The sequence below is a fragment of the Polyodon spathula genome, chromosome 44 (genome assembly GCF_017654505.1).
Source record: "Polyodon spathula isolate WHYD16114869_AA chromosome 44, ASM1765450v1, whole genome shotgun sequence".
Classification (NCBI taxonomy): domain Eukaryota; kingdom Metazoa; phylum Chordata; class Actinopteri; order Acipenseriformes; family Polyodontidae; genus Polyodon; species Polyodon spathula.
In genome coordinates, this window is record NC_054577.1 from 1,991,362 (window position 1) to 2,019,004 (window position 27,643).

The 27,643-nt window shown below is 50.6% G+C and overlaps 3 protein-coding genes across 4 annotated transcripts; 2 read left to right on the plus strand and 1 right to left on the minus strand.

Moving 5' to 3' along the window:
* The first annotated feature begins 4,403 nt into the window (after nt 1–4,403).
* wrap53 (WD repeat containing, antisense to TP53) lies at nt 4,404–11,277 on the plus strand. The gene is made up of 10 exons (XM_041237301.1): nt 4,404–5,013; nt 5,145–5,240; nt 6,835–6,943; nt 7,349–7,437; nt 8,032–8,122; nt 8,850–8,982; nt 9,328–9,536; nt 9,777–9,871; nt 10,143–10,295; nt 10,941–11,277. The coding sequence occupies exons 1-10, from the start codon at nt 4,604–4,606 to the stop codon at nt 11,131–11,133; spliced, it is 1,578 nt and encodes a 525-aa protein (XP_041093235.1). The 5' UTR covers nt 4,404–4,603; the 3' UTR covers nt 11,134–11,277.
* A 1,014-nt stretch (nt 11,278–12,291) lies between these two features.
* On the plus strand, nt 12,292–23,153 carry trappc14 (trafficking protein particle complex subunit 14). The gene is made up of 9 exons (XM_041237353.1): nt 12,292–12,870; nt 14,720–14,815; nt 18,058–18,160; nt 18,928–19,097; nt 19,204–19,286; nt 19,466–19,629; nt 19,783–19,937; nt 20,028–20,221; nt 21,537–23,153. The coding sequence occupies exons 1-9, from the start codon at nt 12,466–12,468 to the stop codon at nt 21,688–21,690; spliced, it is 1,524 nt and encodes a 507-aa protein (XP_041093287.1). The 5' UTR covers nt 12,292–12,465; the 3' UTR covers nt 21,691–23,153.
* A 274-nt stretch (nt 23,154–23,427) lies between these two features.
* On the minus strand, nt 23,428–26,808 carry lamtor4 (late endosomal/lysosomal adaptor, MAPK and MTOR activator 4). Of its 2 annotated transcripts, none has more exons than XM_041237291.1 (4): nt 26,706–26,808; nt 24,713–24,793; nt 23,863–23,980; nt 23,428–23,692 (listed from the first exon to the last, which is right to left on the minus strand). In XM_041237291.1, the coding sequence occupies exons 1-4, from the start codon at nt 26,766–26,768 to the stop codon at nt 23,595–23,597; spliced, it is 360 nt and encodes a 119-aa protein (XP_041093225.1). In that variant the 5' UTR covers nt 26,769–26,808; the 3' UTR covers nt 23,428–23,594. The 2 variants fall into 2 exon arrangements, with proteins under 2 accessions (XP_041093225.1, XP_041093226.1); XM_041237292.1 differs by lacking the exon at nt 26,706–26,808 and adding an exon at nt 26,581–26,690.
* Nucleotides 26,809–27,643: the final 835 nt, after the last annotated feature.

A 27,643-nucleotide genomic window follows, 5' to 3' on the forward strand; every position in this document is an offset into this window, starting at 1 on the left:
AACTTCACTGGGAATTTATTTATATATGAATGCAATCTCTCTAAACGAACCGCATTCAACCCGTCGCTCCTAACCCTAACCCTAACCTCTCTCTCTCTCTCTCTCTCTCTCTCCCTCTCCGTCCAGTAGGGCTCTCTGTGATTCTTCAGGCACTCTATCTGAGACTCCCATCCCCGTCTCATGGTCTCTTCCTCTCTCTCCCCTCTCTCTCCTCTCTCTCTCTCTCTCTCCCCTCTCTCTCTCTCTCCCCCCCCCTCTCTCTCTCTCCCCCCCTCTCTCTCTCTCACTCTCTCTCTCTCTCTCTCTCTCTTTTTCTCTCTCTCTCTCTCTCCCTCTCTCCGCTCTCTCTCTCCTCTCCCTCTCCCTCCCCTCTCCTCTCTCTCTCCCTCTCTCTCTCTCCCTCCCCCTCCTCTCTCTCTCTCTCTCATTTGGGAGTGAGAGACCTATTCTCTCTTTCTCTCTCTTTCTCTCTCTCCCCCAGTCTCCCTCTCTCTCTCTCTCTCTCCCCCTAAAAAAAAAAAAACCTGCAAGCTTGGTGGTCTCTCTCTCTCTCTCTCCCCCTCTCTCCCTCCCCCCTCTCCCCCTCCTCCCACTCTCTGCTTCAGGAGGGATAGTGGCCCGATGAGAGATTTATTTAGTTATAGATTCCTGGGATTCTAACGAATCCTAGAGTCTAATCATGTACGTTCGACATAAATGTATACGACATAATTGCTAGGAGGTAGAAAGGTAATCAAAGGTTGCTCGTGTTTGTTATATATGGCACCGATGCGTGGACGTTCGAACCACCACCAAAAATAAATTAAAATAAGTTTTACATAGTATTTTTTGTTTATTTATTTATTTATTTGCACGCTTATTTCGTCCGTACTTCCTCTAATACAGCGATTTCATGAACCAGAACGGCCGTCCTTCCCTCACCTTTACAATCCAGTGCAGTTCATTTTTCTAAAGCTGATCGGAAGGGAAGGACGGCTGCTCTTGCTTTTTGAAATCTGCGCGTTGACGCAAGACAGCTGTTCTAAATGACTTCCCCTTTAAAGAGAGCTATTCAAACGGCTTCCCCTTTAAAGAGAACTATGTTAAATGACTTCCCCTTTAAAGAAAGAGAGAGCTGTCCTAGATTGGTGGAAGTCTAATGCATGTGGAAAAAAATAAATGTGATTACCTGTGTGTTTAGTTTGCTTGTTTGTAAATAGTATCTACTCTGAATTTATTGCAATGCGAATGTTTAAAATATCTAATTGAACAAATAAAACAAAAGAATTTAAAAGTTTGAAATCGTTTCCTCTGCAGTAATTTCATATCAGCCGGCATTTCTGTTCTCCAGATAAACTCCCAACAAACTAAAACGTGGTTGTGCCTTTCATTACCCCCCTCTCTCTCTTTCATTACCCCTCTCTCTCTCTTTCATTACCCCCTCTCTCTCTCTTTCATTACCCCTCTCTCTCTCTCTTTCATTACCCCTCTCTCTCTCTTTCATTACCCCCCTCTCTCTCTTTCATTACCCCTCTCTCTCTCTTTCATCACCCCTCTCTCTCTCTCTTTCATTACCCCCTCTCTCTCTCTTTCATTACCCCCCTCTCTCTCTTTCATTACCCCCCTCTCTCTCTTTCATTACCCCTCTCTCTCTCTCTTTCATTACCCCCCTCTCTCTCTCTTTCATTACCCCTCTCTCTCTCTTTCATCACCCCTCTCTCTCTCTTTCATTACCCCCCTCTCTCTCTTTCATTACCCCCCTCTCTCTCTTTCATTACCCCTCTCTCTCTCTCTTTCATTACCCCCCCTCTCTCTCTTTCATTACCCCCCTCTCTCTCTTTCATTACCCCTCCTCTCTCTCTTTCATTACCCCTCTCTCTCTCTCTTTCATTACCCCTCTCTCTCTCTTTCATTACCCCTCTCTCTCTCTTTCATTACCCCTCTCTCTCTCTTTCATTACCCCTCTCTCTCTCTCTTTCATTACCCCTCTCTCTCTCTCTTTCATTACCCCTCTCTCTCTCTCTTTCATTACCCCTCTCTCTCTCTCTTTCATTACCCCTCTCTCTCTTTCATTACCCCTCCCTCTCTCTTTCATTACCCCCCTCTCTCTCTTTCATTACCCCCCTCTCTCTCTTTCATTACCCCCCTCTCTCTCTTTCATTACCCCCCTCTCTCTCTTTCATTACCCCCCTCTCTCTCTTTCATTACCCCTCTCTCTCTTTCATTACCCCCCTCTCTCTCTTTCATTACCCCTCTCTCTCTCTTTCATTACCCCCCTCTCTCTCTTTCATTACCCCTCTCTCTCTCTTTCATTACCCCTCTTTCTCTCTTTCATTACCCCTCTCTTTCATCACCCCTCTCTCTCTCTTTCAGTACCCCTCTTTCATTACCCCCTCTCTCTCTTTCATTACCCCTCTCTCTTTCATTACCCCTCTCTCTCTTTCATTACCCCTCTCTCTCTCTTTCATTACCCCTCTCTCTCTCTTTCATTACCCCCCTCTCTCTCTTTCATTACCCCTCTCTCTCTCTCTTTCATTACCCCCCTCTCTCTCTTTCATTACCCCCCTCTCTCTCTTTCATTACCCCCCTCTCTCTCTTTCATTACCCCCCTCTCTCTCTTTCATTACCCCTCTCTCTCTCTCTTTCATTACCCCTCTCTCTCTCTCTTTCATTACCCCTCTCTCTCTCTTTCATTACCCCTCTCCCTCTCTTTCATTACCCCCTCTCTCTCTTTCATTACCCCCCCTCTCTCTCTTTCATTACCCCTCTCTCTCTCTTTCATTACCCCCCTCTCTTTCATTACCCCCCTCTCTCTCTTTCATTACCCCTCTCTCTCTTTCATTACCCCTCTCTCTCTCTCTTTCATTACCCCCCTCTCTCTCTTTCATTACCCCCCTCTCTCTCTTTCATTACCCCCCTCTCTCTCTTTCATTACCCCTCTCTCTCTCTTTCATTACCCCTCTCTTTCATTCTCTCTTTATTTATAGTATTTGGTTTCAGTAGGGTTACCAACTATACCCTATTAAACTATTCCCTTAAAACGTGGGGCCCCTCTTATACATGCATTAGAAATACATACAATAAATCTCTCTATATATATATAATTAGTTCATGACTGGAATTGCAGTTTGGTTTCTGCATCCAGGACTGTTTTGTTTGTTTTGTTTTGTTTGTTTTTTTTTTTATGACTCATCTCGCCAGAGCGCCGCGTCGAGGCCCGCCCCCCCGCTCTCGCTGCCTGGGAGCAGATCTCGCGGGATCTTGTGAGGGTCCTGCACTCCATGGGCTGCACAGTACCGAAGTCGGCTCGCGCGAACATGAAGGCCGTGAAAATTTAAAGAGAAACTTAACTGAAACGTTGCGTTGTTTTGTGGGGGTTTTTTTTTTTTTTTTTTTTAAAAGACAGTGCAAGCGGCAACACGACACCAAATATCTAACGGGAATATGTACAGAGAGAGAAAGAGGCAGCCAAGTTACTAAGCGACTTTGCGAAATAGAAAAGGTAAGAGGAGGACAGACTGGGAATACTGGGGCTGCCAGTCTTCAGCCTTCACTTTGAGGAGCGGGCTGTGTGGCACTTAGCTCGACCTGCTGCGCTGTTTTATATTCAGACTTTTATATTCAGATAAAGCACAGAGAGGTCTGGTAAAGCATAGGGAAGCATTGTAAAGCACAGAGAGGTCTGGTAAAGCATAGGGAAGCATTGTAAAGCACAGAGAGGTCTGGTAAAGCATAGGGAAGCATTGTAAAGCACAGAGAGGTCTGGTAAAGCATAGGGAAGCATTGTAAAGCACAGAGAGGTCTGGTAAAGCACAGGGAAGCATTGTAAAGCACAGAGAGGTCTGGTAAAGCATAGGGAAGCATTGTAAAGCACAGAGAGGTTTGGTAAAGCATAGGGAAGCATTGTAAAGCACAGAGAGGTCTGGTAAAGCATAGGGAAGCATTGTAAAGCACAGAGAGGTCTGGTAAAGCATAGGGTAAGCATTGTAAAGCACAGAGAGGTCTGGTAAAGCATAGGGAAGCATTGTAAAGCACAGAGAGGCCTGGTAAAGGATATTTAAAAAAAAAACCCACACACACATATTCTATAGTAAAGGCCTCGAGTAGCCATATTGGGAGAAGCATTGTGTTCAAGTTCTGTAAGGGAAGCTCTCTAACCCTAATGCCCCTGTTTCTGCCTGTCTCTGCCAGTCGTGACGGATCAGCCCCCCCCCCCCCCCCCCCCAGCTGGCGTAGTGGCGCTGTGACGGGTCCGACCCCCTTCAGAGAAACACAGACGACCTGCCAGCGGCTCCCACACAGGAAACGAAACACACAGCTCAAAAAACAACAAACCCAGCAGCACCTACCAGAGACGCAGAGACAGCGAGAAAGAGAGGAGACAGGAGACAAGACAAGAACAGCATCTACTAGAGAGAGAGAGAGAGAAGACAAGAACAGCATCTGCTAAAGAGAGAGACAGACAGACAGACAGAGAGGAGACAAGAACAGCACCTACCAGAGAGCCATCTGACACAGGAGAGAGAGTAGAAGAGACCGTGACCTACAGCTCACCTCACACAGACAGACAGACAGACAGAAAGACTGACAGAGAGAGCTAGCACTGACAACAGCCGCTGCTGCCATGGCGACGGTAGTAGCAGTGCCGGGACCACTCGAAGAGGCTGACCCGGAGACGGAGGATTCACGCCCCCCCACCCCTCCTACTCAAGCTCACACTGGCGAACCAGAACCAGAACCAGAACAAGAACCGGGGGAAGAAGGCGAGCCAGCCATCAAAGTCCCGCGCGTCGAAAATGGGGGTCCGGAAACGTCCCCCCCTTCTGGAGAGAGCTCCACCGGGCTAGCGGGTCCCGTCCCGGAACCACACGTGGGCTTCGATGCCGGGCTTTCCCGGGTGTCCCAGGGTTCAGAGGAAGGGAGCCTGGAGCAGGCTGCTGGAGTTCAAGAGCTGAGCGGGAGAGAGGAGGTGGAGGAGGAGGGAGGAGGAGGAGGAGGGGCTGCCTGCGAGGAGACACACGAGAGCCAGGACTAGTAAGTAATCAACAAAAAACGTTTTTGCTGCCGCTGTTTTTTGAGAAGCTCGTTTTTTAAACAGACCGCTGCAGATTTAAGCGAAAATGGGTCAGGGTTCTGACCCGGTATCATTTTCTCCCCCCCCACAGCCTCGGTTTGGATTTCACTTGTGATCCCAAGCTGTTGACGGGAGCCTGGGCCGAATATTCTGGAACGACAGAAAACTTTCTCAAGGGCTGCAAATGGTAAGGACCATCCCGGCACTGTCTCTAACCACACTGCAGCCCAGCGCTTTCTTTATCTAACCACTGAGCTCCTCAAACCCACTGCCTTCCACACTGCAGCCCAGCGCTTTCTTTATCTAACCACTGAGCTCCTCAAACCCACTGCCTTCCACACTGCAGCCCAGCGCTTTCTTTATCTAACCACTGAGCTCCTCAAACCCACTGCCTTCCACACTGCAGCCCAGCGCTTTCTCTAACCACTGAGCTCCTCAAACCCACTGCCTTCCACACTGCAGCCCAGCGCTTTCTCTAACCACTGAGCTCCTCAAACCCACTGCCTTCCACACTGCAGCCCAGCGCTTTCTTTATCTAACCACTGAGCTCCTCAAACCCCACTGCCTTCCACACTGCAGCCCAGCGCTTTCTTTATCTAACCACTGAGCTCCTCAAACCCACTGCCTTCCACACTGCAGCCCAGCGCTTTCTTTATCTAACCACTGAGCTCCTCAAACCCACTGCCTTCCACACTGCAGCCCAGCGCTTTCTTTATCTAACCACTGAGCTCCTCAAACCCACTGCCTTCCACACTGCAGCCCAGCGCTTTCTTTATCTAACCACTGAGCTCCTCAAACCCACTGCCTTCCACACTGCAGCCCAGCGCTTTCTTTATCTAACCACTGAGCTCCTCAAACCCACTGCCTTCCACACTGCAGCCCAGCGCTTTCTTTATCTAACCACTGAGCTCCTCAAACCCACTGCCTTCCACACTGCAGCCCAGCGCTTTCTCTAACCACTGAGCTACTCAAACCCACTGCCTTCCACACTGCAGCCCAGCACTTTCTCTAACCACTGAGCTCCTCAAACCCACTGCCTTCCACACTGCAGCCCAGTGCTTTCTTTATCTAACCACTGAGCTCCTCAAACCCACTGCCTTCCACACTGCAGCCCAGTGCTTTCTTTATCAAACCACTGAGCTCCTCAAACCCACTGCCTTCCACACTGCAGCCCAGCGCTTTCTTTATCTAACCACTGAGCTCCTCAAACCCACTGCCTTCCACACTGCAGCCCAGCGCTTTCTTTATCTAACCACTGAGCTCCTCAAACCCACTGCCTTCCACACTGCAGCCCAGCGCTTTCTTTATCTAACCACTGAGCTCCTCAAACCCACTGCCTTCCACACTGCAGCCCAGCGCTTTCTTTATCTAACCACTGAGCTCCTCAAACCCACTGCCTTCCACACTGCAGCCCAGCGCTTTCTCTAACCACTGAGCTCCTCAAACCCACTGCCTTCCACACTGCAGCCCAGCGCTTTCTTTATCTAACCACTGAGCTCCTCAAACCCACTGCCTTCCACACTGCAGCCCAGCGCTTTCTCTAACCACTGAGCTCCTCAAACCCACTGCCTTCCACACTGCAGCTCAGCGCTTCATATTTATTATATTTTTGTAATTCTCACTTAGCTGTGTTTGGGTTAATTGCCGATTTGCAGTGATAAAGTACACTAGAGACTGTAGTAGTTATATCCCCGAACTAACCAAAGTTCTCTCTCTCCCTCTCTCTCCCTCTCTTTCCCTCTCTCTTCCTCTCCCTCTCTTTTTCTCTCTCTCTCTCTCAGGGCGCCGGATGGATTGTGTCTCTTGACCAACAGTGCTGACAACGTGCTCAGAGTCTACAACCTTCCCTCAGAACTGCACAGCCAGGACTGCGAGGGGCTCCCTGAAATGGTGCAGCTCACTAACCTTGGGGTCCCCAACCCTGACCCTACATGAATTATTGACATGAATTAAAAATAAAAACATGTAGGATTTAATCGACTAACAAAATGGAATTGATCCCAGAGTCTGATGTGATCGGCACGTTTTTGAAAACCTTTCAGGATTGATTGATTTATGTATTGATTAATTGATTTATTTATTGTGAGCAGCGCAGTGACCCCAGGCTGGTGGTCCCCTCTCTCCTCTCTCCTTAGACCCCTGTGTTGCGGATGGCAGAGGGAAATTGATTTCTTTATTGATTTATGTATTGATTGGTCCTCTCCTCTCTCCTCAGACCCCTGTGTTGTGGATGGCAGAGGGAAATTGATTTCTTTATTGATTTATGTATTGATTGGTCCTCTCCTCTCTCCTCAGACCCCTGTGTTGTGGATGGCCGAGGGAGACACAGTGTATGACTATTGCTGGTTTCCTCTCATGTCTTCAGTGCAGCCTGAGACATGCTTGTGAGTGTTTGCAGAGCCGAACCCTTCTGTGCAGAGAAATCAGCCCTGAGCTCCAGCCACAGAGATACAATACACTGCAGTAAATACCATAGAATACAATACAATACAGTGCAGTAAATACCATAGAATACAATACAGTGCAGTAAATACCATAGAATACAATACCACACAGTGCAGTAAATACCATAGAATACAATACAATACAGTATCATACAATACCATATCTTACCATACAATACCTTATAATAAATTACAATACCATACCTTACATTGCAATACAATACCTTATAATACCTTAATACAATACCATGCCATACAACACAGACACAGACAGACTCACACACACTCTCACACACAAATGTAACAAATAAACCATTACAATAAAAAGTCTAATACAAAAATGAGTAAAAACAAATGAAGGAGATGAGTGGTTTTATTTATCAAATTAGAAGAAAAAAAAAGCAAGCACACACAAGCTGAGAAGTGAAGCGTGTGGATTTGCTGATCCTTCAGCAGGACGTGTTTCCAGTAAGAGGCTCTGTGATCACTGCTCCTTATTTTTATTAGAGTTTGTTTCATTTTCTGCACCCCCAGCATTGCCAGCAGCAGCCGGGACAACCCCATCCACATCTGGGATGCCTTCTGTGGTGACCTCCGAGCGACCTTCCGTCCCTACAACCACCTGGTGAGCAAAGGGTTAACTTTGTTGTGTGTTTGCTGTTCTCTGCAGAGGGAGTGCTGCTCCCCTCTCTGGTGTAACTGTGTGTGTGTGTGTGTGTGTGTGTGTGTGTTTGCCACTGTGTGTGTGAAGAGACACGTGTCCCTGCTCGACGAGGGGAGAGACCACATTGAACACACGCACACACACACACACGACAAGTTTGATGTCTCCCTCACGACGAGGGGAGAGACTCCCCTCACCTGGGTGGAACCTTGTGTGTGTGTGTGGGTGTGTGTGTGTGTGTGTGTGTCTGTGTTTGCAGAGGGGAGTGCTGCTCCCTCTCCTGGTGTAGTGACGCTCTGTGTGTGTGCGTGTGTGTGTGTGTGTGTGTGTTTGCTGTTCTCTGCAGAGGGAGTGCTGCTCCCCTCTCTGGTGTAACTGTGTGTGTGTGTGTGTTTGCTGTTCTCTGCAGAGGGAGTGCTGCACCCCTCTCTGGTGTAACTGTGTGTGTTTGCTGTTCTCTGCAGAGGGAGTGCTGCACCCCTCTCTGGTGTAACTGTGTGTGTTTGCTGTTCTCTGCAGAGGGAGTGCTGCACCCCTCTGTAACTGTGTGTGTGTGTGTGTGTTTGCTGTTCTCTGCAGAGGGAGTGCTGCACCCCTCTCTGGTGTAACTGTGTGTGTTTGCTGTTCTCTGCAGAGGGAGTGCTGCACCCCTCTCTGGTGACGCTGTCTGTGTGTTTGCTGTTTTCAGGACGAACTCACTGCAGCTCACTCGCTGTGCTTCTCCCCCGACGGAGCCCAGCTGTTCTGCGGCTTCGACAGGATGGTGCGCGTGTTCCAGACCTGCAGACCCGGCCGCGACTGTGAGAAGAGACCCACGATGGGTGAGTGAGGCTGGGGACCCTCTCGTCGTTCGTCAGCGCCTCTCTCTCTCTCTCTCTCTCTCTCTCTCTCTCTCTCTCTCTCTCTCTCTCTCTCAGTGCAGAAGGAGGGTCAGAGCGGTCTCATCTCTCTCTCTGTTTCTCTCTCTCAGTGCAGAAGCAGGGTCAGAGCGGGCTCATCTCTCTCTCAGTGCAGAAGCAGGGTCAGAGCGGGCTCATCTCTCTCTCTGTTTCTCTCTCTCTCAGTGCAGAAGCAGGGGCAGAGCGGTCTCATCTCTCTCTCTGTTTCTCTCTCAGTGCAGAAGCAGGGGCAGAGCGGTCTCATCTCTCTCTCTGTTTCTCTCTCAGTGCAGAAGCAGGGTCAGAGCGGACTCATCTCCTGCATTGCGTTCAGCCCGGCTCAGGATCTCTATGCCTGTGGCTCCTATTCCCGGACGGTGGGCCTGTACTCGCGAGCGGAGGGGCTCCCCATTGCAGTGCTGCAGGGGCACCAGGGGGGTCTCACTCACCTGCTCTTCTCCCCCGATGGCATGCTGCTCTACAGCGGGGGCAGGAAGGTAAAGGGGGGGGGGGGGGGGGGGGAGCAGTGCAGGGTTACAGAGAGCACTAGCGAGTGAACAGAGTCTCTCTCTGCTGCTCCAGCGATCTCCTGTCCTTATCAGTGCTGGGGAAAGCCAGTCTGATTGCGGTCTCTCTCAACAATGCTAGTGAATGTCGAGGTGGGGGGGTGTCTCAGTGAGTGCTCTGTGGCTGTGCTGTTCCATTAAACCCCTCGGTCTGTCCGTCCCCCCCCCCAGGACCCTGAGATCCTGTGCTGGGACCTGCGTGAGCCGGGCAGGGTGCTGTTCTCCATGAGGAGAGCCGTCTCTACCAACCAGAGGATGTACTTCGACTGGACCTAAGTGACTGTGACCAACGGGGGAGTCGGGTGTTGGGGGTGGGGGCCAGGGGGAGTGGGGGTGTAGGTCCCCAATGGGAGCGGGGGAACCCTTGGGGGAATCACCCCCTCACCTCCTACCCCCCATGAGGTACAGAAACGTGCATATAACCCGTAACGTTCACGACATTTTGCGAGTATCTTTAGGTCAACACCTCATAGTCCGTCGTGGCTCAGGGATACACAGATTAATCACTGTGTCTCTGTGTGTCTCTCTCTCCCTCTCTGCCTCCAGGTCGGGTCAGTATCTGCTGAGTGGGGGCACTGAAGGGGTCGTGTCAGTTTGGGACACCTCTCTACCGCCCTCCGAAGGGAAGGACCCAGTACTGCAGCCTATACTACAGTTCCAAGCACAGAAAGACTGCGTCAACGGAATCAGGTGAGTCAACACAGACACACGCAAACACACACGCACACGCACACGCACACACACAGACACACGCAAACAGACACACACTCACTCACATGCGCACAGAGGTACATTATTTATATTTTTCAATTTGTTTTTCAAATATTTATATTTTTACATAGAAAGTAACCCTCAAATATAAGAATCCTTATTTAAGCATCGTTGCAGTTCATGTAATGTTATTTTTAATGGGTGCAGATATACAGCAGATCTGAATTGATCACGTGTGCGTCGTCTTTACCATCATGGGTGGGGTTTTCAGAGAGGAGTCTGATTTCCCTCCCCTTCTCGAATGAGTCCTTCAGCAGCTTTTATCCAGAGCGACTCACAGAGACTAGGGGGGTGAACTCTGACTAGGGGGGTGAACTCTGCATCATCAACAACTGCTGCTGCTGCTTCAGAGTCTCTTCCAATAGGACCTCGTTTGTTTTCAATGTAGACTTACTTGCCTCGTGTTCCTCCACTTACTGAGCGAGTCGCAGTGTGTGTGTGTGTGGCACACACACACAGGGAGTCAGTGGCTGAGCTGGGATTTGAACCTCCTGGTATCGAGCCCCCTTTTCTTTAACCACTAGACCCCCAAACCAAGACTCTTTCTTTACCCTTCTCCCCCAGCCTGCACCCCCACATGCCCCTGCTGGCCTGCTCGTCCGGGCAGCGCCAGCTCCCTGAGCCCTGCGAGAGCGGGGACGAGTCGGACGAGGCTGGGGTCCTCATGACGATGCGCGACGGCCAGGGAGAGAACTCGCTGACCCTCCTCTGGGCTGGACCAACAGCGGAGGAAACCGGGGGGGAGATAACTGGCTGACCCTCCTCACAATGATGCAGAACTTTGTCCACAGCTGTATAGTGACTGTTCATCAGCACACCCCACTGTGTTGTTTTTGCCAAAGTGGCATTTCCCTGTGCATTTGTTTTATGTTGACTGACAGAATAAAAGTGTATTTCTTTTTTTTTTGTTTGTTTTCTGTGCTGCAGTGACTGTTCGCGTTCTTAAACCAGCGTGTTTTAAAACCACCCGGCCGTGCCTGACGCGTCTTCGAGAATTGAGGAACGCAATTGATCTGAGGGATTGCGATGCAGGGGTCTGGGATCGATTCTTGTTGTGTATTATTATTACAATTCCTTTTTTAAAATCAGTTTCAAATCCCTTCAAAAGGACGGTCCTTCAAAATCGCTGCGGTCTCGCAAGCTGCTTTCGTTTGGAGCAGTTTTGTCAGTGTGTCAGTGTGTCTCAGCCAGTGTGTGTGTCACTGCAGTTACACAAACAGAGACTTCAGCGTCTAGTGCTGCCGCTGTTAGGAGCTCACTTTAGCAGAATGTCGTTCGTGACGCACTGGAATTGTTTCAAAGGGAGTGGGAATTGGAAATTGATTTTAAAAAGGAATCTTGCATTGCTGTTGTAGTTGTCTGTTCTCTACAACTAATTATTATTATTATTAATATTAATTAGTCATTCAGCAGAAGCTTTTATCCAGAGCGACTCACAGAGACTAGGGGGGGTGAACTCTACATCATCAACAACCACTGCTGCTGCTGCAGAGTCTCTTCCAATAGGACCTCGTTTGTTTTACATCTGAAGGACGGAGCACAAGGAGGTGAAGTGACTCGCTCAGGGTCACGCACACACACAGAGGGACTCTGTGGCTGAGCTGGGGTTTGAACCTCCTGGTATCAAGACCCCCTTTCTCTAACCGCTGGACCCCCCCCCTCCCCCCGAGTCTCCTTATTCAAATATTCAGCAATTGAACTTTATTGTAAAATATTTTTGGGGGTTATTTTTGAAAGAGATTATTGCAGGAGAAAAAAAAAAAAAAACAGCTTGTGTTTTACTAAGTCTGAGTTAAGTTATATATATATAATCGGTAGAGAGATTCCAGTTAAAGCATATGCGCAAATTTTAGGACGATGTCAGCTCGGGGATGGATTGCTCTCCCCTGGCTGGCCGGTTCACACCCCAGTCTCCTGTCTATCGCTTGCTCGGCGGCCGGCTGCTCTCGCCTCTTTGCGGCAGTGTTTCTGGGAATGCAAGACAGACGGACGTGTCGGGCAGGGCGAGAGAGGCTGCCAAAATCAACAAATTAATAAACCGATCGCTTGATATCTATGCGTGTTCGCGCATGCACCTTGCATTGCAGAGATGGAATCTCAGTGCGAATACTTCATGCATTTCCCGGCCGTGCCCATTTCAGAGCTGTCGGACCCGGCCCGGTACCGTTCCCTCCCCCGGCGGAGTCACCTGTACCTGGGGGAGACAGTGCGCTTCTTACTGGTGCTGCGGTGCCGGGACCGGGGCGGCGGCAACTCGCACAGCAGCCGGGCTTGGAGGGAGCTAGCCGGCTCTTTGTCCGCCGTGGCCAGCGTCAGCCCCGGCGGGAGCGGCCAGCAGGGCGGCGGGGACGAGACTGGGCTGGAGGCCGAGGAAGAGCAACCGACCCCCGGCCGAGGAGACGGGAAGACCCGCGGCTTCCGGGAGTGCAAGCCGCTGCTCATTCACAACAGCAACGGGAGCAGCGGCAAGGAGCCCCGGAAGGCGCCGGTGCAGGTAGGGAGGGGTTGCATGCATCGTTAAATGAATGAGAGGGATCGGCAGGAGGCGCCCCCTCCGGCTCCCCCTCCGGCTCCCCGTGTTCACACGTACAGGTCCGCGCTGGTTCTGCGCTGATGGGATCACAGTTAACAGCGCGAGCCTTTGCAAGCGGCCCCACTCCGTGCACGACATCGTCTCGTGTCGTTTGAATTGCTGGTTTGCATTAAAAAAAAGTAATTAAAAAAAAAAAAAAAAAAAAAAAAAAGGCTCGCCCAATCCTGCATGTAAATGATGTTGTTGTTGTTATTGTACAGTTTCCAGTGGTGCTGCTCTGAGTCAGTGTGTGTGTGTGTGTGTCTGTGCTGCTCTGAGTCAGTGTGTGTGTGTGTGTGTGTCTCAGTGCAGGTGCTGCAGTGAGTCAGTGTGTGTGTGTGTCAGTCTCACGTGCAGTGCTGCTCTGAGTCAGTGTGTGTGACTGTGTGTGTCTCAGTCAGTGCTGCAGTCAGTGTGTGTGTCTCAGTGCTGCTCCTGAGTCACGAACGTGTGTGTGTGTGTCTCAGTGCAGTGCTGCTCTGAGTCAGTGTGTGTGTGTGTCAGTGCAGTGCTGCTCTGAGTCAGTGTGTGTGTGTGTCAGTGCGGTGCTGCTCTGAGTCAGTGTGTGTGTGTGTGTGTGTGTCTCAGTGCAGTCACACACCACAACACCACAGTGCACGCTCTGAGTTGTGTGTGTGTCTCAGTGCCAGTGCTGTCACACACACAGAGTCACGTCTCGACGAAGCAGTGAGTCACACAACAGAGTCACGTGACGTGTGTGTGGGGGGGGGGAGTGCAGTGCTGCTCAGAGTCAGTGTGTGTGTCTCAGTCACACCCACAGTGTCACTCTGAGTCAGTGCAGTGTGTGTGTGTGTGTGTGTGTGTCTCAGTGCAGTGCTGCTCTGAGTCAGTGTGTGTGTGTGTGTGTGTCTCAGTGCAGTGCTGAGTCAGTGTGTGTGTGTGTGTGTGCTCTCAGTCTCAGAGACTCACTGTCACCGACGAGAGTCAGTGTGTCAGTGAGAGTCACGTGTCTGTGTGTGTGCACACACACACACAGTGTCACAGTGCAGTTGAGACTCTGAGTCAGCGTCAGTGGTGTGTGTGTGTGTGTCTCAGTGCAGTGCTGCTCTGAGTCAGTGTGTGTGTGTCTCAGTGCAGTGCTGCTCTGAGTCAGTGTGTGTGTCTCAGTGCAGTGCTGCTCTGAGTGTGTGTGTGTGTCTCAGTGCAGTGCTGCTCTGAGTCAGTGTGTGTGTGTGTGTCTCAGTGCAGTGCTGCTCTGAGTCAGTGTGTGTGTGTCTCAGTGCAGTGCTGCTCTGAGTCAGTGTGTGTGTCTCAGTGCAGTGCTGCTCTGAGTCAGTGTGTGTGTGTGTGTCTCAGTGCAGTGCTGCTCTGAGTCAGTGTGTGTGTGTGTGTCTCAGTGCAGTGCTGCTCTGAGTCAGTGTGTGTGTGTGTGTCTCAGTGCAGTGCTGCTCTGAGTCAGTGTGTGTGTCTCAGTGCAGTGCTGCTCTGAGTCAGTGTGTGTGTCTCAGTGCAGTGCTGCTCTGAGTCAGTGTGTGTGTCTCAGTGCAGTGCTGCTCTGAGTCAGTGTGTGTGTCTCAGTGCAGTGCTGCTCTGAGTCAGTGTGTGTGTCTCAGTGCAGTGCTGCTCTGAGTCAGTGTGTGTGTGTCTCAGTCAGTCTGCAGCAGCATCGTTCTCTCATTCAGTTTCTAGACTCCCTGCTTGTTTTTCTCAAAGCCCTTCTGTTTGGAACTCCAGACTCGTTTGTTTTGCTGTATAAAGTTCTCCAGTGTCCCACTGCATTAACCCTGCGCCCCCCTCCCTCCCCCCCCAGTCTCCTCTCGACGAGCCGGTGGTCCTGAGCGATGAGGTCATCTTCCCCCTGACTGTTTCACTGGACAAGCTGCCTGTCAGCACCCTGAAGGTCAAGGTAATCAATCAATCAATCAGTACATTATTGATCAGAGTTTTCAGCAGATAGGAAGAGAGAATTAATCTATCTGGGAAATGAGTGCTTCAGCAGTTAAATAAAAGTGTGTGTGTGTGTGTGTGTGTGTGTGTATTGATGGGCTGTGTGCATTGCCCTGTGTGTGTGTGTGTGTGTGTGTGTGTGTGTGTGTGTGTGTGTGTGTGTGTTGTGTGTGTGTGTGTGTGTGTGTGTGTGTGTGTGTGTGTGTGGTGTGTGTGTGTGTGTGTGTGTGTGTGTGTGTGGTGTGTGTGTGTGTGTGTGTGGGTGTGCATTGATGTCACGTGTGGGCTGTGCATTGACAGGGACACCGTGTGTGTGTTGCACTGTTGTGTGGAAGGCCAAACAACACACACCCACACAACTGACCCGGCTGTGTGCATTGCCCTACCACGGTGTGTATTGATGGGCTGTGTGCATTGCCCTGTGTGTGTGTGTGTGTTGATGGGCTGTGTGCATTGCCCTGTGTGTGTGTGTTGATGGGCTGTGTGCATTGCCCTGTGTGTGTGTTGATGGGCTGTGTGCATTGCCCTGTGTGTGTGTGTGTGTGTGTGTTGATGGGCTGTGTGCATTGCCCTGTGTGTGTGTGTGTGTGTGTGTTGATGGGCATGGGCATTGCCGTGGTGTGCGTATTGATGTATGTGTGTGCCCTGTGTGTGTTGTGGTGTTATGGGCTGTGTGTGCATTGACCTGTGTGTGTGTCGTGTGTTTGTGTTGTGCTGTGGTGCATTGCCCTGTGTGTGTGTGTGTGTGTTGTTGATGGGCTGTGTGATTCGTGTGTGGATTGAATGGGCTGTGTGCAGTTGCCCGTGTGTGTGTATGTGTACCTGATGGGCTGTGGTCGCACTGTGTGGAGTGTGTGTATGTGTGAGGATGTGGCCATGGGCATGTGTGTGTGGTGTGTGTGTGTGTGTTGATGGGCTGTGTGCATTGCCCTGTGTGTGTGTGTGTGTGTGTCAGTGATGGGCTGTTGTGCATTGCCCTGTGTGGTCGTGTGTGTGTGGGCGTGGGTTTGATGGGTGTGTGGATGCCACTGTGTGTGTGTGTGTGTTGATGGGCTGTGTGCATTGTGCATTGGGGTGTGTGTGTGTGTGTGTGTGTGTTGATGGGCTGGTGTGCATTGCCCTGTGTGTCGGGTGTGTTGATGGGCTGGGCTGCACCTGTGAAACCTGTGTGTATGGTGTGGTGGTGTGTGTGTGTGTGTGTTGTTGGGCTGTGTGCTGTGTGGTGTTGTGTATTGATGGGGCTGTGTGCTTGCCCTGTGTGTGATGTGTGCTGTGTGCATTGCCCCTAGTGTGGATGGGCTGTGTGCATTGCCCTGTGTGTGTGTGTTGTGTGATGGGCTGTTTGATGGGCTTGTGTGCACCGTGGTGTGTGTTTGTGTGTGTGTTGAGGGCTGAGGGAGTGTGCCACAAATGTGTGTGTGTGTGTATTGATGGGAGGTGTGCATGCACTGTAACGGCGTGTGTGTGTGTGTGTGTGTTGATGGGCTGTGTGCATTGCCCTGTGTGTGTGTGTGATGGGCGGTGTGCACATTGCACTGTGGGTGGTGTAATTGATGGGCTGTTGTGCATTGCCCTGTGGGTGTGTGGTGTGTTGATGGGACGTGGCATTGTAAGGTGTGCAAGGTGTGTGTTGATGGGGTGTGTGCATTGCCCTACACGTGTAGTGTGTAAGACAAACACAGGGCATGTGGCAATGTGTTGTGAATGACGAACGGTGTGCATTGACCTGTGGTGCATGCCTGTGGTGCCTGTGTGTGTGTATGATGGGATGTGGGCATTGCCCTGTGTGTGTGTGTGTGGTGTTGATGGGCTGTGTGGCATTGCCCTGTGTGTGTTGGTGTGTGTGTGTGTTGATGGGCTGTGTGCATTGCCCTGTGTGTGTGTGTGTGTGTGTGTGTATTGATGGGCTGTGTGCACGGGACAACCAACACACCACAACTACCCCGACACCACGTACGGTGTGCACACAACACCATTGTTTTTTTTTTTGTGTGTTGAGGGGCTGTGGTGCATTGTTGTGTGTGTGTGTGTGTGGTGGTATTGATGGGCTGCTTGTGCATTGCCCTGTGTGTGTGTGTGTGTGTGTGTGTGAGGGCTGTGTGCCTTGCCTGTGTGTGTGTGTGTGGCTGTGTGCATTGCCTGGTGTGGTGTGCCCTGTAGTGTGTGTGTGTGTATTGATGGGCTGTGTGCATTGCCCTGTGTGTGTGTGTGTGTGTGTGTGTGATGGGCTGTGTTACCCATTAACGGGAAGTGTGGGTGGTTGTGTGTGTGTGTGTGTGTGGATGGGCTGTGTGCATTGCCTTGACCTGTGTGTGTGTGTTTGTGTGTGTGTTGATGGGCTGTGTGCATTGCCCTGTGTGTGTGTGTGTGGGTGTGGTATTGATGGCTATGTGCACTAGATACCAGCACACGGAGACGGGAACACACACACCCCAAACACACAACTACCAGCGACACACGTAACGTGAAACACACCATCACACACACAAAAATAACGAACCGACACACGTAACACGGGACTGTGTGTGTGTGTGATGTTGTGTGTGTGTGTGTGTGTGTCGTGTGCATTGAGGACCGACACGGCGTACCGGGACACACACATAAACGCTAGTATCACGGCCACACCTCGTGCGTACACCATTTTCGACTCCAAGCTCTACGTGCAGATGGACTGGTAGGACCTCTCTTGGCGTCAGGGGAGGGTGTATAAGAGGTCATGGGAGTTGTGGAAGTTCCGGAGTCCCACTCGCCGGGTTAGTCCTAACCGAACCTACTCGGGCCCTCTCACGATCGTGACTTTCACTCATAAATAATACTTTTTTTTTTTTTTTTTTTTTAAAGCCATAAGGGGACCCGCTCACCATTCCGGGTCGATCTTACTCCACGATCACCCTTACCGTGTCGATAAGTGTCCTCCCCGATCACCTGCCGTTGGTCGATAGTTTCCCCCCGGCTAGAAGGGAGGGGCTAGTGGAAGGCACAGCTAGAAGGGAGGGGCTAGTGGAAGGCACAGCTAGAAGGGAGGGGCTAGTGGAAGGCACAGCTAGAAGGGAGGGGCTAGTGGAAGGCAGAGCTAGAGGGGGAGGAGCTAGTATGGGGCTAATAAGAGTGGAGCCTGTATTATTTTTTCAAGACAATCAGGGTTGATTGGAAAGTGCTGTATAATTCCTTGGTGGCTGTTTTTGACGTGACCTTTCCCCTTTGACCCCTCCGGCAGTCAGCACGACCCTGACCGTGCTACCCCCGCCCACCGTCAAGTGTCAGCAGCTCACCGTGTCGGGAAAATACCTGACCGTGCTGAAAGGTAGGGGGCGCCACTGAGGCACTGCACCGAGACTGTGTGTAAACTACTGGAGGGAGGGAGGGGGGGGGGAGGGTCTGTCTGTATGTGCGGGAAACCTGACGTGCTGGCAGGTAGGGGGCGCCACTGAGGCGACAGACAGACAACACGCACATTCACTCAAACTGAGACAGAGGACACAGACAGACACTGCACACCACCAGACAAAGGAGACACAGGACAGGGAAACGTCGTAAGTAGAGAAGAGAAACCACCAGGACGGTAAAATTTGTGAGGAGAGTCCTCTCTCTGAGATAAGCCCTGCAAGCCTAAAACGGTTTCGCAGTTTAAAGTCTGCAGGAGGATGATGATGGAAGGGTACTACGGACCTGCCGAGCCACGCGACTCGCAGCTGTTAACACACCACTGTCGCGCTGGCCTGTCTCTTAACGCGAACAATCTGTGTCTGTGGGGACCGGCAGGAGATGCAGCTCTTGTAGTGACACGATACACATCTATATATATATAAGAGAGAGAGAGAGAGAGAGGAGAGAGAGAGAGAGAGAGAGAGAGAGAGAGAGGAGAAGAGAGAGCGGTCTAAAGTTACTCTCTTCAGGCAGCACCAACGGTAACCGTAGTTTTCGGATGTTCAAAGAGACCGCAAAACAAAAAGTTAGTGTGAAACTTGTTTCTGTAGACTTGACGGAAGAGAACTCGTGCTTTGAACAACTTCATATAATATATATATATTATATATATATTTATATATATATATATATACTTGATGAACTAAAGTCTGCTTCCTGCTTGCAGCCACCAGTCGGGAGACGTCGCCATGGCGTCCTTCTACAAGATTGACAGCGTTTCCAGTCGCCTTCCCAGCATGCTCAGCGCCCTGGAGGAGCACAACTTCCTGTTTCAGCTGCAGGTCAACGAGAGGCCGCAGGAAGACGCCAAAGAGGTGAACCGCTGATCTGACCGAACTGGAACCTGCATGAGAGGGGAAACAAGCCACTAGTAACACTGTCTCCTCTCTCCTCTCCTCTCCCTTTCTCCCCCTCTCTCAGGGGCTGGAGGTCCCCCTGGTTGCTGTGATCCAGTGGTCAACTCCCAAACTGCCCTTCCCGAGCTGCATCTACACACATTACAGGTAGGGGGCGTTCTGTCATTTTTATTATGGGAAGCTTTTATAATGTTAGATAGAAAAGGCTTTATTTTTTCTTCCAATGTTTGGCTGTATCTCTCTCTCCTCCTGTCCTCTCCTCTTCTCTCTCTTCCTGTGTGATTCTAGTCTCAGTCAGTGACGTTGCCCCCTCTCCTCTCTCCCAGGCTGCCCAGTATCGGGGTGTCCCGCCCTCGCTTCGTGATGATGGCGTCCTGCGAGTCTCCCGTGTCAGTCAGGCAGCGCTTCCTGGTCCGATACACTCTGCTCAACAATCTGCAGGACTTCCTCGCAGTGAGGCTGGTGTGGACCCCCGAGAACGCCGTCGCGGTGGGGTGAGGGGGGGGGGGGGGGGGGGGTGGAGAGAGCCCTGGAGTGGCATGAGGGGGAGGAGATAGAGCCATGGGGAGGGACACTCTGTACACCAGTGAGTGCTGCAGGAACTACTATGAGATGATTCTGTACTCTCCCCCCCCCCCCCCAGGGAAGCTCCTGTCCCGGGAGGAGTCCGCCCCCTCGGAGGCGGGGCTCAGCGCTGTGGTGTGCCACACCCCCCTCAGCAGCCTGGGATCCTGCCGAAAGGGGAGCAGCCTGGCCTTCAGCGTGAGCTTTGAGATACTGCAAGCTGGGCTCTACGAGGTACAGGGGGGGTCACCTTTAAAAAAAAATTCAAACTACCTGGCAAGGTGAGATTGAATGACCCTCTCCCCTCTCCCCCCCACCCCCCAGCTCAGTCAGCACATGAAGCTGAAGCTGCAGTTCACGGCCTCCGTGTCTAACCCCCCCCCTGAGGCGCGCCCCCTGTCCCGGAGGAGCAGCCCGGGCAGCCCTGCGGTGCGGGACCTGCTGGAGAGACGGGAGGCGAGTCTGGGACGGTCCCAGTCCTTCAGCCACCAGCAGCCCTCGCGCTCCCACCTCACCAGGTAGCACCCTGCTGTACACACTACTGTACACACTGCACACACACTACTGTACACACTGCACACACACTACTGTACACACTGCACACCCCCTGCTATAGACACTGCACACCCCCTGCTATAGACACTGCACACCCCCTGCTATAGACACTGCACACACCCTACCTGCTATAGACACTGCACACCCCCTGCTATAGACACTGCACACACCCTGCTATAGACACTGCACACACCCTGCTATAGACACTGCACACACCCTGCTATAGACACTGCACACACCCTGCTATAGACACTGCACACACCCTGCTATAGACACTGCACACACCCTGCTATAGACACTGCACACACACACCCTGCTATAGACACTGCACACACACACCCTGCTATAGACACTGCACACACCCTGCTATAGACACTGCACTACACCCCCTGCTATAGACACTGCACACACCCCCCCGCTATAGACACTGCACACACACACCCTGCTATAGACACTACACACACACACACCCTGCTATAGACACTGCACACACACACCCTGCATATAGACACTGCACACACACACACTCTGCATAGACACACACACACCCTGCTATAGACACTACACACACACCACCCTGCTATAGACACTGCACACACACACCCTGCTATAGACACTGCACACACACACCCTGCTATAGACACTACACACACACCCCCTGCTATAGACACTGCACACACACCCCTGCTATAGACACTGCACACACACACACCCTGCTATAGACACTGCACACACACCCCCTGCTATAGACACTGCACACACACACCCTGCTATAGACACTGCACACACACCCCCTGCTATAGACACTACACACACACACACGGACGATATCTGTCGAGGGTGGGTGTGGGACCGATAGCTGTTGACGAGAGTGTCCTGTTGGGGACGATTTCTGTGACGTGGGTGTGGGTGACGATATCTATGTGAGTGCGTGTGTTGTGGGGGAACGATATTGTGTGCCCGTGTGTGTGGGGGGACGAGATCTGTCTGCACACACCCACACCCTGCTATAGACACTGCACACACACCCCCTGCTATAGACACTGCACACACACCCCCTGCTATAGACACTACACACACACACACCCTGCTATAGACACTACACACACACACACTGCACACACCCTGATATAGACACACATTTCTATAAAGATGTCATCCATAACTGTCAAGCACCCAGTAGCACTGAATTGAGAAATGTAATGTATTGAATGACGAGCGTCTGGACTGGCAGTCTCTGAGGGAGGTGTTTGTTGTTTCCCCTCCTCCCTCCCCCAGGACGGGCAGCGTGATGGAGCGCAGAGCCATCACCCCCCCGGTCTCCTCTCCCATTGGCCGGCCGCTGTACCAGCCGCAGGAGAAAGCCGTGCTCTCATTGGACAAGATTGCCAAGCGCGAGTGCAAGGTGCTGGTGGTGGAGCCTGTCAAGTGACAATACCTCCTCCCTGGCGCAGACCTGTCAAGTATTGTTTGGAGGAGGGGAGAGGGGAGGGGGGAGGGTGACATAGCATCACTTTGCATACAAATTTTAAACTGCTTTCCTAGAAACAAGGGGTTACTCAAAACTGACCTCCCCTTTTAAGAGTCTTAAAGGATATGGAGCTACAGTTCACATCCCCTTTAAAACACATTTTTAAAAGTCTTAAAAGGGATTATTTTTTACCCACTAACAAAAAAAAAAACAACAACAGGGGTCAGAGTTACTTGAATTGATCTGCTAATGTGAATAGAGATTGTACGCAGCGATGGGAGGGAGACTGTAGAGAGATTGCACACAGCGCTGTGAGACTGTAGAGAGATTGTACGCAGCGATGGGAGGGAGACTGTAGAGAGATTGTACGCAGCGATGGGAGACTGTAGAGAGATTGTACGCAGCGATGGGAGGGAGACTGTAGAGAGATTGTACGCAGCGATGGGAGACTGTAGAGAGATTGTACGCAGCGATGGGAGACTGTAGAGAGATTGCACACAGCACTGTGAGACTGTAGAGATTGCACACAGCGCTGTGAGACTAGAGAGATTGCACACAGCGATGGGAGGGAGGCTGTAGAGAGATTGTACGCAGCGCTGTGAGACTGTAGAGAGATTGTACGCATCGCTGGGAGGGAGGCTGTAGAGAGATTGTACGCAGCGCTGGGAGGGAGGCTGTGGTGGGGTGCATGGAAGGAGTCTCTGTATGGGATGGGGGGTGCAGCAGGGTGTACCCCCTTTAGTCACAACGAGAAGCTACTGCTCAAGGGGCACAGGGAGCTTCTTTCAATGTTTGTTGTGGAATTTGTTTTTACTGGGGAACACTGGAACTGTGTTTTATGTACTGTATATAAAAATTTTGTGTGTGTGAAAATGCCAGTAATGATCTCGCAGGACGGGGTTCCAGTTGAGACTGGATGTTGCCAAACCCAGTCCAGCGTGGGACAGGCCGGTACTGGGAACACTGGGAGAGCAGCAGAGACACTGCTCTGTTCATGGGGGGGATGCGGGGGACGACGCTGTGGGCGTGTTACGAGCTCCTTTTCATATTTCATTCCTTTCCTTGTGGGCCGTGTCGACAGCTGCTTTCTTCGTGTTGAGAGCAGTCGTCGCCCCAGCCAGCCAGCCAGCCAGATCGCCCGAACACAGGGAGGCCATCTCACTGTTTGTAAAATGCATGCCGTTGTGTTTTTAACGATCGTCGTCTGTGTCTCAAGCACTTTATTTAAATTCTAATTTATTTAAAAACAAAATGTTTTTAGAGCTGTTTTATTGTGTTTAAAATGCTGTTGTTTGTGTGTTGTGAAAGACACTGGAAATATTGCTCAAGGAGATCTCCTGTGTGTGCAGCTGTGCTTGTTAAACTGTTACTGACTGGTTTAATAAATCTGATTGGCTGACAGGTCAGTGCCTGACCAATGATGATTCAGTGTGGCTCTTGCTTTTTTCTTTACCCAATTCTACTCCCACTCAAGACAGCCCCCCCCCCCAGCCTGCTGAGGAGAGCTGGAGGGCAGCGGGCATCCTCTGATCCCCTGATCCCCAGACCAAGCGCCTCACACCCAGGAGCTCCACAGCAGATGTGAGCTATCGCCCCCTGGTGGGCAAAGGCCAGCCCTGCAGCTGTCCGCGCTGGGGTCCGCTGTGGCAGGAGATGCCTCCCTAACCAAGACAAGACATTTTCCGTTCCAATTACAACTTATTATTACTGTTATAGATTTATTACAACAGAAAATGCAGATACTTTACAATGCTTCTGTTTCAGGTGAATTAGTAAACCCCACCCACAAACAGCCCAATGAGGGAGTGAGCAAGCGTGTTCCCAGGCAAGGCCCCCACGCTGCGATTGGCTGTCCTCCTTGTCTCCTAGGCGATGACCGGGTCACGCTGGTTGTTCTGACGCTTCACCACAAACACTTTCTGCCCGGATACGGTCACCATGTAGGCATGATCCTCGAACACCACTAGAGGGGGCCAGAGAGACGGAGGGAATGCATCAGAACACATGGGGCAGGAGCGAGTGTATATTTTTACACACAGGTGATGAAGGAGCTAGCTACAGTTCAGCCTTCTTCTCTGCAATGATACAGTAACAGTATGTGCTTGAGCAGCCCTGGGGACAGGCTCTCCGTACCTGACAGGCGTTTGAAGGGTGGCTCGGCCCCATCATGCAGTCTGAACCGACAGGCCGTCTGCACCATCTGCATGATCAGCCCCGCAGCTTGCTCGTCGTTCTCCAGCTCCCCTGCGGACTGGAGCGCACAGGGTTAATCAATCAATCACAGAGAATCACTGACCGCTGCCCTGCGGACTGGAGCGCACAGGGTTAATCAATCAATCACAGAGAATCACTGACCGCTGCCCTGCGGACTGGAGCGCACAGGGTTAATCAATCAATCAGAGAATCACTGACCGCTCCCCTGCGGACTGGAGCGCACAGGGTTAATCAATCAGAGAGAATCACTGACCGCTGCCCTGCGGACTGGAGCGCACAGGGTTAATCAATCAATCACAGAGAATCACTGACCGCTGCCCTGCGGACTGGAGCGCACAGGGTTAATCAATCAGAGAGAATCAGCGGAGAGAGGAGGCTGCATCTGCAGGGATCAAGCATGCGTTAAACAAATAGTGTGACTTGAGCAGTCACTTCACCTCCTTGTGCTCCGTCCTTCAGATGTAAAACAAACGAGGTCCTATTGGAAGAGACTCTGCAGCAGCAGCAGCGGTTGTTGATGATGCAGGCAAGCACCCCGTCCGACTCTGATCCTCCCACTTGAGACGTCAGGTAAAACCTAGTTTCGTAGACAAATTGTCCCGAGAGAGAGGAGATGACTAAATACACACATAAATTAATAATAATAATAATAATAATTGTATGCATCAATACTAAAACATAGGTCACAGAATGCAGCAGGATTTCTAGCGAGGTGTTTGCGATGTGCGTGCTCAGAGTGTTGTACCGCCACGCTGTGTTTAACACTCACCGCCAGCACCCCGTCCTCGCTGATCACCAGGTAACCAATCTGATCAGGGATCCTCTCCAGACCCTGCGTGAGAGCGGACGCCTGGAACACAGCGGAGTGGACAGATCGACACATTACACACAGAGAGATTACCGAGAGAGATCGACACATTACACACAGAGAGATTACCGAGAGAGAGAGAGATCGACACATTACACACAGAGAGATTACCGAGAGAGAGAGAGATCGACACATTACACACAGAGAGATTACAGAGAGAGAGAGATCGACACATTACACACAGAGAGATTACCGAGAGAGAGAGAGATCGACACATTACACACAGAGAGATTACCGAGAGAGATCGACACATTACACACAGAGAGATTACCGAGAGAGAGAGAGATCGACACATTACACACAGAGAGATTACCGAGAGAGAGAGAGATCGACACATTACACACAGAGAGATTACCGAGAGAGAGAGAGATCGACACATTACACACAGAGAGATTACCGAGAGAGAGAGAGAGATCGACACATTACACACAGAGAGATTACCGAGAGAGAGAGAGATCGACACATTACACACAGAGAGATTACCGAGAGAGAGAGAGATAGACACATTACACACAGAGAGATTACCGAGAGAGAGAGAGATCGACACATTACACACAGAGAGATTACCGAGAGAGAGAGAGATATCGACACATTACACACAGAGAGATTACCGAGAGAGAGAGAGATCGACACATTACACACAGAGAGATTACCGAGAGAGAGAGAGATAGACACATTACACACAGAGAGATTACCGAGAGAGAGAGAGAGATCGACACATTACACACAGAGAGATTACCGAGAGAGAGAGAGATCGACACATTACACACAGAGAGATTACCGAGAGAGAGAGAGATCGACACATTACACACAGAGAGATTACCGAGAGAGAGAGAGAGATCGACACATTACACACAGAGAGATTACCGAGAGAGAGAGAGAGATCGACACATTACACACAGAGAGATTACCGAGAGAGAGAGAGATTAGACACAGAGAGATTACACACAGAGAGATTACCGAGAGAGAGAGAGAGAGATCGACACATTACACACAGAGAGATTACCGAGAGAGAGAGAGATCGACACATCGACACATTACACACAGAGAGATTACCGAGAGAGAGAGAGATCGACACATTACACACAGAGAGATTACCGAGAGAGAGAGAGATCGACACAATACACACAGAGAGATTACCGAGAGAGAGAGAGAGAGATCGACATTACACACAGAGAGATTACCGAGAGAGAGAGAGAGAGATCGACACATTACACACAGAGAGATTACCGAGAGAGAGAGAGAGAGATCGACACATTACACACAGAGAGATTACCGAGAGAGAGAGATCGACACATTACACACAGAGAGATTACCGAGAGAGAGAGAGATCGACACATTACACACAGAGAGATTACCGAGAGAGAGAGAGAGAGAGATCGACACATTACACACAGAGAGATTACCGAGAGAGAGAGAGAGATCGACACATTACACACAGAGAGATTACCGAGAGAGAGAGATCGACACATTACACACAGAGAGATTACCGAGAGAAGAGAATGAGAGGGAGATCGACAGATTACACACAGAGAGGAGAGAGAGAGAGAGAGAGAGAGAGATAGAGAGGGAGAGAGAGAAGAGAGATGAGAGAGAGGAGAGAGAGAGATGAGATGAGAGAGAGAGACTGAGAGATGAGAAGAGAGAGATGAGATGAGAGGGAGAGACAGAGAGGGGAGAGAGAGAAGAGAGATGAGATGAGAGGAGGGAGAGATAATGAGAGAGAGAGACAGATAGAGAGAGGCCGATCAGAGAGAAGGTCTCAGAACCTTGGTTTGAAAAGGCATCGCTGTTTTACTTCACTGTCGGATTATTGCGACAGTATATAACATTGTAGCCCGTATCAAAACCCTCACAGCTGCCGAGTTCACAGATAACCGAAACGCGTCCTCACCATGTTAGTCAAGTGTTTGGCAATTACAGGACTGCGCTCTCCTCCCTGCGCTCTCTCTGTCATGTGATTTACCCAGTCACCTGACGCAAGCGGCCGGGCTTCTCGCCGTCCATTGGTTAAATAGCGAGCCGGCCCGCCTTTGGCTCAAGGCTGGTTGGTTACATTTACCGTCAGTCAAAGTTTGGTGTTACATCGGTATTAGTCCGGGTTACTGACGCCGGGTTCCCAGCTGTAAAATTCAATTTTTAATTAAGTTTGTAAAACTTAATAATCTGTTAAAGGCGTCTGAACTGAATTAAAATGAACACCTGTTATTAAATAATGTATCATACGTCGTTTTAGAAACTGTTATTTTAAACACAAATACAATTGCATACAAAAAATAAATCGCATGGCAAATGATGAATTATTTCTGCTTATGTCATAACCCATATACAAAATAATGCATGGATTGTGTTTAGTTCTCTTTCGCTTATCCTTGCAAATATATTGCAAGTTCATGAACAAAGAAAATCTATAATATAAAGTAGCCAGCGGTTACATGTAATCTTTGTAAACTACACGTAGCCTAATGTCAATAGAATGCAACACGTTTGCGTCTGCATAGGTTTCGTGTTGAGCCTCAGATCAGACATCCTCCATTACGTGCTGTAGTAAACTGGCGCTATCTATCTGTAGATTTCAAAACTATTGAACTGCAGGGAAAGATCCGTGCTGCTCCTGTTCACTAGATCCTGCAGCTTTAAAACGAAACCAGCGCCTCTAGAAATCGAAAGTGGCTCGATTTATAGCCAGACTCAGAAAAAACATCTTTTCGGAGACGCCCTGATTTTCTACCTGCACAATAAACTACAGCATGAACTAAACGTGCAAACCTGCAAACCTGTAACTCGAGCCGCTAAGCGAGCGGGTCTTTCTCAAGCTGATTTTCTGTTGGT